The 11,570-nt window shown below is 40.8% G+C and overlaps 3 protein-coding genes across 3 annotated transcripts; all 3 read right to left on the minus strand.

The window, feature by feature from the left end:
- Positions 1–590: 590 nt before the first annotated feature.
- On the minus strand, positions 591–2,969 carry LOC308155802 (protocadherin gamma-A11-like; the record flags this gene model as incomplete). The annotated part of the gene is made up of 1 exon (XM_080529175.1): positions 591–2,969. The coding sequence occupies one exon, from the start codon at positions 2,967–2,969 to the stop codon at positions 591–593; it is 2,379 nt and encodes a 792-aa protein (XP_080385301.1).
- A 1,547-nt stretch (positions 2,970–4,516) lies between these two features.
- On the minus strand, positions 4,517–6,859 carry LOC308155803 (protocadherin gamma-A11-like; the record flags this gene model as incomplete). Its single annotated transcript, XM_080529176.1, has 1 exon — positions 4,517–6,859. The coding sequence occupies one exon, from the start codon at positions 6,857–6,859 to the stop codon at positions 4,517–4,519; it is 2,343 nt and encodes a 780-aa protein (XP_080385302.1).
- A 1,567-nt stretch (positions 6,860–8,426) lies between these two features.
- On the minus strand, positions 8,427–10,856 carry LOC308155804 (protocadherin gamma-A12-like; the record flags this gene model as incomplete). The annotated part of the gene is made up of 1 exon (XM_080529177.1): positions 8,427–10,856. The coding sequence occupies one exon, from the start codon at positions 10,854–10,856 to the stop codon at positions 8,427–8,429; it is 2,430 nt and encodes an 809-aa protein (XP_080385303.1).
- Positions 10,857–11,570: the final 714 nt, after the last annotated feature.

Genomic DNA, 11,570 nt, shown 5'->3' on the forward strand with positions numbered 1-11,570 from the left:
TAAATCAATACATGTTTAGCCATGTGACCACAGCTCACTATCACACACCAGATGTAATAAAGCACTGCAGTGTTTAATAAAACAACACAACCCAAAATGTGCAATGGACAAGGTCAGAGAGAAAAGGTGGAATTAAAAGTGTATTGTTCAAGCAGGTGAAAAAACACACTTCAAGTTCATAGAAATCTAATTCTTGAACAAATAACATTTTAGATCAGCATTAATGACATAATAAATTGATCATTTTAATTGTATTTCATCCAACTTGCATAAGCCAATTTCTTCCATGAAATGAAAGAGCATAATGAGAATATCTCATTAAGAATAGCCAGAAACAATAAAGAAGAATAGAGAATCATTAAAGCATTAAAATACCAATATGTGCTGTATGTATCCATCTGAATCAATACATGTTTGGCCACACACCAGCAGCAAAAATAGCATTGCAGTGTTTGAGTTAAAAACATATTCCATCCTTCATACAAGCTCAGATACCTTAGAATTCAGAGAGGATAATAAAATCCTACAGTTCAAGCAGGTAAAAAGCAGATAACAAATTGTAAGCAATCATGTATTCATATAGGCTGACGTTAAAATTTGGGATTTACCTCGTATGTGTCGCCTGCGCTGTTCAGTGTCATGATACTTTCTCCAATGGGCTCAACTGGACTCTTCTTCATTGTGTTATCAGCACGCAGCGTGTTGTCATTGTATGACGTCACAAACTTGAAGTCACTGGTGCGTGAGCCCGTTGTCAGGTATGCGTCATAATTGTAAGAGCTACGGAGAGTTCCAGCTCCATCCACCTCTGCATAGTTGGGAGGGAAATACGCGCTGGGAATGGTGACTGCTCCATCAAACAACATTCGAGGCTTTCTCCTACGGCAAAACCTCACGGCCACGATGAGAATAATGAAAGTGATGAAAAAGGTGGAAACGGAAACTAGTGCGATGATCAGGTAGGAGGTTAGTTTGGAACTACTCCCATCATAAGACATGTCTTTCAGTTCTGGAACTTCAGCCAAGTTGTCTGATATAAGTAAATATACTGAACAGGTTGTAGAAAGAGCAGGCTGTCCGTTATCTTTCACTGATATAACAAGGTTCTGCTTCATACTGTCAGATTCAGAAATGTCCCGCTGTGCCCTGATCTCTCCGCTGTGGAGACCAATAGTGAAAAGTCCGGCATCAGTCGATTTCACGATCTGATATGAAAGCCACGCATTCTGTCCAGAGTCAGCATCCACAGCTATCACCTTGGAAACAAGAGATCCCGCCATAGCAGCTTTGGGGACCATCTCAGTCATCAAGGAGTTCCCTGCTGTAGCAGGATATAATATCTGTGGAGAGTTATCATTCTCATCTGTTATGTAGACGCTCACAGTCACGTTGCTGCTGAGCGGAGGAGAACCATTGTCTCTGGCTACAACGTGGACTTTGAAGCTCCTGAACTGCTCATAATCAAATGGTCTCACAGCATGGATCACCCCCGTGTCTCCGTTAATGGATAAGAATGACGACACTGGAACACCGTTGACTTCACTGGGCAGTAGAGAATAGACCACTGTACCGTTCTGTCTCCAGTCTGGGTCTCTGGCAGTAACAGAACATATAGAGGAGCCAGCCTTGTTATTCTCAGTCACATAGGCACTGTAGGATTGTTCTTCAAACACAGGTGAATTGTCATTGACGTCTGACACCGATAAATGAATAGTCTTTGAGGAGGATAAAGGTGGAGACCCTTCATCCGTAGCAATGATTGTGATGTTATAATCTGATATCATCTCGCGGTCTAGTTTACTTGTGGTAACCAGAGAATAATAATTTTTGATTGAGGGGCTTAATTTGAAGGGAACATTTTGCTGAATAGAGCAGCGGGCTTCTCTATTCCTCTCTGAGTCTTTATCCTGTACATTAATGATGCCCACCTCAGTGCCAGGTAACACATTCTCAGGAACAGGATTGTTAAGCGATTTGATTAATATCATAGGTGCATTGTCATTCACATCTGTGATTTCGATAACAATTTTACAATTTGAAGCTGACCCTAAACCATCTTTTCCCTGTACGCTCATTTCATAATATGTTTTCTCTTCAAAGTCAATTGGGCCTATTACTCTTATTTCACCAGTTGTCTCATTCATAGAAAACAGTTTTGCTCCTCTGTTACTTACACGAGTCAGCTGATAAGTCACTAGACCATTCAGTCCTTCGTCTGCATCAGTGGCCGTCACCTTTGTAACGACTGTACCTAACGGAGCGTTTTCGGGAAGACTGACCTTGTAAATATTCTGGCTAAACACCGGAATATTATCATTCGCATCTAGAACTGTGACGTGTATAACAACAGTACCAGATCTCTGAGGAGTCCCACCGTCAACCGCAGTTAGTATGAGGTTCATCTCCTGTTGTTGTTCTCGATCAAGCTTTTTCTCTATAACTAATTCACTATATTTGCCACCATCTTGGTTCGTATGAACACCTAATGCAAAATAGTCATTATTTTGCAGAGAATATTGTTGCACTGAGTTTAGCCCTATATCCGCATCGTGGGCCTCTTGAAGGAGGAAGCGCGTTCCTCTATCGGCCGATTCTCTGATTTCTAGTTCAATGCGGTCATTCGGAAACATTGGGGAGTTATCGTTTGTATCTTGAATTTGCACAGTTATACGATGTAATTCTAAGGGATATTCCAACACAAGCTCGTATTTCAAGGTACAAGAAACCCTCGACCCACACAGCTCCTCCCTGTCTATTGTTTCAGCCACAACGAAATCTCCAGTATTCAGATTAATGTCACAATAACGTTGACTACTGCCATCTATATCCAAACGAGCCTTACGAGCAGAAAATCCTCTCGCATCCAACCCCAGATCCTTAGCCAAGTTTCCAATCACAGTTCCGCGTTTCATTTCCTCCGGAATAGCATAGTTCATGTCTCCAAGGCTTGTGCGCACTACGAAAAACATGAAGAACAAACAGAATGTCGAGACCGATACTGATAATCCAACGTGTCCCATAATCCCAAACTGTATAGGTCCTGCTCAAACGTCAAAGGCGTATGAATATGTTTTTCAACTCGCAAAATCAAACATGTATTCCGTAATTCTGTCCCACAAAACGCACAATATGGTCCATCTGAAAGAGTCGATGGTTTGTGTCACCGAAAATATATTCTTCCCTTTTACGGTTAAACTGGGTGGAGACATGTCTATCGTCCAATATTCAGTGAACAGCGACGCGTAGAGTAATCCTTGGAAAACTACATTCAAATGTTTAAAACAGAGATTCCAACACAAAGGCTGTAGATACAACATACGTCGCTTGAATTACAGTTGTTCACATGAAGTATACCCAACATTACACATACTTTAGCCTAAAGCATGGAGAGGGAAACACATGTTTTTGTTCCCTTATACGTTGTACAACTGGAAGGCCGACCATTAGCTCAGTACATTTCCCTTCTTTGAATCTTCTACGGAGCTATCCATGTGTGTGGTGCTGAAACATTGCAGACGTCCTTTATCTAAAATACAACCGGGTAGCCTACTTATCTTACTGGTAGGCCTATACGGAACTTATTCGTAATGGAAAATAATGACTGATCAATTGACCAACCACAAATGACAAAGAACAACCTATATTTACAGTATGTGTATTACATAAACCGATACTGCATGACATGTCATTTAATGTAAATAGATTTAGTAGTGGTTTTGCTATGCAAAAGGCCTATACAAATCTAATTATTAAACTAATAATTTATTAGATCAGCATTACTGAAGTAATTAAATGATAATTTGCTTACATCGAATTAAGCTATAATAAACCCATGTCTACAATAAATGTAAAGCCATATAGAAATGTCAGGAAGACAGGAGAGAGTAATTATAGCATCAATATACCAACATGTGCATTGTGATCTGACTATGTAAATCAATACATGATTAGCCATGTGACCACAGTTCACTATCACACACCAGATGTAATAAAGCAGTGTTTAATAAAACAACACAACACAAAATGTGCAATGGACAAGGTCAGAGAGAACAGGTGGAATTAAAAGTGTATTGTTCAAGCAGGTGAAAAAACACACTTCAAGTTCATAGAAATCTAATTCTTGAACAAATAACATTTTAGATCAGCATTAATGACATAATAAATTGATCATTTTAATTGTATTTCATCCAACTTGTATACGCCAATTTCGTCCATGAAATTAAAGAGCACAATGAGAATATCTCATTAAGAATAGCCAGAAACAATAAAGAAGACTAGAGAATCATTAAAGCATTAAAAAACCAATATGTGCCAGTATGTATCCATGTGAATCAATACATGTTTGGCCACACACCAGCAGCAAAAATAGCATTGCAGTGTTTGAGTTAAAAACATATTCCATCCTTCATACAAGGTCAGATACCTTAGAATTCAGAGAGGATAATAAAATCCTACAGTTCAAGCAGGTAAAAAGCAGATAAAAAATGTAAGCAATCATGTATTCAAGGCTATGACGTTAAAATGTGGGATTTACCTCGTATGTGTCGCCTGCGCTGTTCAGTGTCATGATACTTTCTCCAATGGGCTCAACTGGACTCTTCTTCATTGTGTTATCAGCACGCAGCGTGTTGTCATTGTATGACGTAACAAACTTGAAGTCACTGGTGCGTGAGCCCGTTGTCAGGTATGCGTCATAATTGTAAGAGCTACGGAGAGTTCCAGCTCCATCCACCTCTGCATAGTTGGGAGGGAAATACGCGCTGGGAATGGTGACTGCTCCATCAAACAACATTCGAGGCTTTCTCCTACGGCAAAACCTCACGGCCACGATGAGAATAATGAAAGTGATGAAAAAGGTGGAAACGGAAACTAGTGCGATGATCAGGTAGGAGGTTAGTTTCGAACTACTCCCATCATAAGACATGTCTTTCAGTTCTGGAACTTCAGCCAAGTTGTCTGATATAAGTAAATATACTGAACAGGTTGTAGAGAGAGAGGGCTGTCCGTTATCCTTCACTGATATAACAAGGTTCTGCTTCATACTGTCAGATTCAGAAATGTCCCGCTGTGCCCTGATCTCTCCGCTGTGGAGACCAATAGTGAAAAGTCCAGGATCAGTCGATTTCACGATCTGATATGAAAGCCACGCGTTCTGTCCAGAGTCAGAATCCACAGCTATCACCTTGGATACAAGGGACCCCGCAGCAGCTTTGGGGACCATCTCAGTCATCAAGGAGTTCCCTGCTGAAGCAGGATATAATATCTGTGGAGAGTTATCATTCTCATCTGTTATGAAGACACTCACAGCCACGTTACTGCTGAGCGGAGGAGAACCATTGTCTCTGGCTACAACGTGGACTTTGAAGCTCCTAAACTGTTCATAATCAAATGCTCTCACAGCATGGATCACCCCCGTGTCTCCGTTAATGGATAAGAATGACGACACTGGAACACCGTTGACTTCACTGGGCAGTAGAGAAAAGACCACAGTACCGTTCTGTCTCCAGTCTGGGTCTCTGGCAGTAACAGAACATATAGAGGAGCCAGGCTTGTTATTCTCAGTCACATAGGCGCTGTAGGATTGTTCTTGAAATACAGGTGGATTGTCATTGACGTCAGAGACAGACAAATGAATAGTCTTTGAGGAGGATAAAGGTGGAGACCCTTCATCTGTAGCAGTGATTGTGATGTTATAATCTGATATCATCTCACGGTCTAGTTTACTTGTGCTGACAATAGAATAATAATTTTTGATGGAGGGGTTTAATTTGAAAGGAACATTTTGATGAATCGAGCAGCGGACCTGTCTATTTCTCTCTGAATCTTCATCCTGCACATTAATGATGGCCACCTCAGTGCCAGGTAACACATTCTCAGGAACAGGACTGTTAAACGATTTGATAAATATAATAGGTGCATTGTCATTCACATCTGTGATTTCGATAACAACTTTACAATTTGAAGCTGACCCTAAACCATCTTTTCCCTGTACGCTCATTTCATAATATGTTTTCTCTTCAAAGTCAATTGGGCCTATTACTCTTATTTCACCGGTTGTCTCATTCATAGAAAACAGTTTTGCTCCTCTGTTACTTACATGAGTCAGCTGATAAGTCACTAGACCATTCAGTCCTTCGTCTGCATCAGTGGCCGTCACCTTTGTAACGACTGTACCTAACGGAGCGTTTTCGGGAAGACTGACCGTGTAAATATTCTGACTAAACACTGGAATATTATCGTTGGCATCCAACACAGTGATTTGTATAACAACAGTACCAGATCTCTGTGGAGTCCCACCGTCAACCGCTGTAAGTAACAACGTCACTTTCTCTTGCTGTTCACGATCTAACTCATTCTCTACCACTAATTCACTATACTTTCCTCCATCTGGGTTGCTATTAACAGCTAAAGCAAAGTAGTCATTTTTTTCCAGGGAATATTGTTGAACTGCATTTAGCCCTATATCCGCATCTTGGGCCTCGTTTAGCAGGAAACGCGTTCCTCTAACGGCCAATTCGCTGATTTCTAGGAGAATGCGGTCATTCGGAAAAATTGGGGAGTTATCGTTTGTATCTTGAATTTGCACAGTTATACGATGTAATTCTAAGGGATTTTCCAACACAAGCTCGTATTTCAAGGTACAAGAAACCCTAGACCCACACAGCTCCTCCCTGTCTATTGTTTCAGCCACAACGAAATCTCCAGTATTCAGATTAATGTCGCAATAACGTTGACTACTCCCATCCATATCCAAACGAGCCTTACGAGCAGAAAATCCTCTCGCATCCAACCCCAGATCCTTAACCAAGTTTCCAATCACAGTTCCGCGTTTCATCTCCTCCGGAATCGCATAGTTCATGTCTCCAAGGCTTGTCCGCACTAAGAACACAATAAAAACCAGACTGTACGTCGAGGCCGATACTGATAATCCAACGTGTTCCATAATCCCAAACTGTATAGGTCCTATACTAAAAGGGGTATGATTGTGTTTTTCAACCCTTAAAATCAAACATTTACTCCGTAATTGTGTCCAATAACACGCACATTATGGTCCATCTGAAAGAGCGTGCGGTTTGTGTCACCGAAAATATATTCCTCCCTTTTACGGTTAAACTGGGTGGAGACATGTATATCGTCCAATATTCAGTGAACAGCGACGCGTAGAGTAATCCTTGGAAAACTACATTCAAATGTTTAAAACAGAGATTCCAACACAAAGGCTGTAGATACAACATACGTCGCTTAAAGTACAGTTTTTCACATGAAGTATACCCAACATTACACATACTTTAGCCTAAAGCATGGAGGGGGAAACATATGTTTTTGTTCCCTTATACGTTGTACAGCTGGAAGGCCGACCATTAGCTCAGTACATTTCCTTTCTTTGAATCTTCTACGGAGCTGTCCATGTGTGTGGTGCTGAAACATTGCAGACGTCCTTTTTCTAAATTACAACCGGGTAGCCTACTTATTTTACTGGTAGGCCTAGATACGGAGCTTATTCGTAATGGAAAATAATGACTGATCAATTGACCAACCACAAATGACAAAGAACAACCTATGTTTACAGTATGTGTATTACATAAACCGATACTGCATGACATGTCATTTAATGTAAATAGATTTAGTAGTGGTTTTGCTATGCAAAAGGCCTATACAAATCTAATTATTAAACTAATAATTTATTAGATCAGCATTACTGAAGTAATTAAATGATAATTTGCTTACATCGAATTAAGCTATAATAAACCCATGTCTACAATAAATGTAATGCCATATAGAAATGTCAGGAAGACAGGAGAGAGTAATTATAGCATCAATATACCAACATGTGCATTGTGATCTGACTATGTAAATCAATACATGATTAGCCATGTGACCACAGTTCACTATCACACACCAGATGTAATAAAGCATTGCAGTGTTTAATAAAACAACACAACCCAAAATGTGCAATGGACAAGGTCAGAGAGAACAGGTGGAATTAAAATTGTATTGTTCAAGCAGGTGAAAAAACACACTTCAAGTTCATAGAAATCTAATTCTTGAACAAATACGATTTTAGATCAGCATTAATGACATAAATTCATCATTTTAATTGTATTTCATCCGATTTGTATAAGCCAATTTCTTCCATGAAATTAAAGAGCATAATGAGAATATCTCATTAAGAATAGCCAGAAACACTAAAGAAGACTATATCATTAAAGCATTAAAATACCAATATGTGCTGTATGTATCCATCTGAATCAATACATGTTTGGCCACACACCAGCAGCAAAAATAGAGTTAAAAACATATTCCATCCTCCATACAAGCTCAGTCAGATACCTTGGAATTCAGAGAGGATAATAAAATCCTACAGTTCAAGCAGGTAAAAAGCAGATAAAAAATTGTAAGCAATCATGTATTCATAGGCTATGACGTTAAAATGTGGGATTTACCTCGTATGTGTCGCCTGCACTGTTCAGTGTCATGATACTTTCTCCAATGATCTCAACTGGACACTTCTTCAGAGTGTTATCAGCACGCAGCGTGCCGTCATTGTATGGCGTGACAAACTTGAAGTCACTGGTGCGTGAGCCCGTTGTCAGGTATGCGTCATAATTGTAAGAGCTACGGAGAGTTCCAGCTCCATCCACCTCTGCATAGTTGGGAGGGAAATACGCGCTGGGAATGGTGACTGCTCCATCAAACAACATTCGAGGCTTTCTCCTGCGGCAAAACCTCACGGCCACGATGAGAATAATGAAAGTGATGAAAAAGGTGGAAACGGAAACTAGTGCGATGATCAGGTAGGAGGTTAGTTTGGAACTACTCCCATCATGAGACATGTCTTTCAGTTCTGGAACTTCAGCCAAGTTGTCTGATATAAGTAAATATACTGAACATGTTGTAGAGAGAGAGGGCTGTCCGTTATCTTTCACTGATATAACAAGGTTCTGCTTCATACTGTCAGATTCAGAAATGTCCCGCTGTGCCTTGATCTCTCCGCTGTGGAGACCAATCGTGAAAAGTCCTGCATCAGTCGATTTCACAATCTGATATGAAAGCCACGCGTTCTGTCCAGAGTCAGAGTCCACAGCTATCACCTTGGAAACAAGGGACCCCGCCATAGCAGCTTTGGGGACCATCTCAGTCATCAAGGAGTTCCCTGCTGAAGCAGGATATAATATCTGTGGAGAGTTATCATTCTCATCGGTTATGAAGACGCTCACAGTCACGTTACTGCTGAGTGGAGGAGAACCATTGTCTCTGGCTACAACGTGGACTTTGAAGCTCCTAAACTGTTCATAATCAAATGCTCTCACAGCATGGATCACCCCCGTGTCTCCATTAATGGATAAGAATGACAACACTGGAACACCGTTGACCTCACTGGGCAGTAGAGAATAGACCACTGTGCCGTTCTGTCTCCAGTCTGGGTCTCTGGCAGTAACAGAACATATCGAGGAGCCAGGCTTGTTATTCTCAGTCACATAGGCGCTGTAGGATTGTTCTTCAAATACAGGTGGATTGTCATTGACGTCTGACACAGATAAATGAATAGTCTTGGATGAGGACAAAGGTGGAGACCCTTCATCAGTGGCAGTGATTGTGATGTTATAATCTGATATCATCTCACGATCTAGTTCACTTGTGGTGACAAGAGAATAATAATTTTTAATAGAGGGATTTAATTTGAAAGGAACATTTTGTTGAATGGAGCAGCGGACCTGTCTATTCCTCTCTGAGTCTTTATCCTGTACATTAATGATGCCCACCTCAGTGCCAGGTAACACATTCTCAGGAACAGGATTGGTAAATGATTTGATAAATATAATAGGTGCGTTGTCATTCACATCTGTGATTTCAATAATAATTTTACAATTCGAAGCTGACCCTAAACCATCCTTTGCCTTTATGCTAATTTCATGATACGTTTCCTCTTCAAAGTCAATTGGGCCTGTTACTGTTATTTCTCCGGTGTTCTTATTGATAGAAAACAGCTTCGCTGCTCTGTTACTTACATGACTAAACTCGTAAGTCACCTCTCCATTTAGTCCTTCGTCTGCATCGGTAGCCGTTACCCTTGTTACTACTGTACCTAACGGAGCGTTTTCGGGTAGACTGACCGTGTAGACATTCTGGCTAAACACCGGGATATTATCGTTCGCATCTAGAACTGTGACGTGTATAACAACGGTACCAGACCTCTGTGGAGTCCCACCGTCAACCGCAGTTAGTATGAGGTTCATCTCCTGTTGTTGTTCTCGATCAAGCTTTTTCTCTAGAACTAATTCACTGTATTTCCTTCCATCTGGGTTTGTTTTAACATCTAAACCAAAGTAGTCATTTCTCTCAAGGGAATATTTTTGAACTGCGTTTTGTCCTATATCTGCGTCATGAGCCTCGCTTAGGAGGAAGTGAGTTCCTCTATCGGCTGATTCACTGATCTCTAGTTCAATGGTGTTGTCAGAAAATACTGGAGAGTTGTCGTTAATATCTTGAATTTGCACAATAATACGATGTAATTCCAGAGGATTCTCTAACACAAGCTCGTATTTTAGAGAACAAGAAACTCTCGACCTACACAGCTCCTCCCTGTCTATTGTTTCAGCCACAACGAAATCTCCAGTATTCAGATTAATGTCACAATAACGTTGACCACTGCCATCCATATCCAAACGAGCCTTACGAGCAGAAAATCCTCTCGCATCCAACCCCAGATCCTTAGCCAGGTTTCCAATCACAGATCCGCGTTTCATCTCCTCCGGAATCGCATAGTTCATGTCTCCAAGGCTTGTCCGCACTAAGAACGTAATTATAACCAGAAAGCACGTCGAGGCTGATACTGATAATCCAACGTGTTCCATAATCCAAAACGGTATTCCGACTCCAGAGGGGTATAAATATGCTATTCAACCTTCGCAATAAAACATTTACTCCGTAGGTTGATTGTGTCCAACAAAATAAACGCTATAGTCTGTCAGAAGTCGACGATGGTTTGTCACACGCCACAGAAAAGATATCCTCCCTCCCATGGATAAACTGGGTGGAGATGTGCATATCGTCCAATACGCAGTGAACAGCGACACGTAGAGTATTCATTAGAAAACTACATTCCAAATCTTCTAATCACAATTCTAGATGTGTTGCAATTCTAATACAAAGGCTGAAATTAAAGTTATGCAGTAAAACATGCGACCGTGAATACCCAGAGAGTAAAACATACAGTATGTTCCCACAACAAGTTAAAGTAATTACCAAGACCTGTCAATAGTTTGGTAAAGCATTAACAGGACAAACGTGCTGTATACTGTAGTTATAGCTCAGTAGTCAATCCACCATTTCCCATTCCAATGCGCTTCTGAGGGCTGTCCACATGTGTGGTGCTGAAACGACTAGGCCTGCTTATCTGACGGGCTGAGCCCGTACTGGCGACCACAAGACTTTGTATCAATTGACTCCTCATCTCGAGAGGTCTAGCTTGATAAAACATCCCTCAGATTCTAACATAGAAATGTGTTACCATGCTGGTGAACTACACTCAAATACAGAGAGTGAACTTATTGCCTGAATGCAAAATA

The sequence above is a fragment of the Nansenia antarctica genome (assembly GCF_963989245.1).
Source record: "Nansenia antarctica genome assembly, chromosome: 4".
Classification (NCBI taxonomy): domain Eukaryota; kingdom Metazoa; phylum Chordata; class Actinopteri; order Argentiniformes; family Microstomatidae; genus Nansenia; species Nansenia antarctica.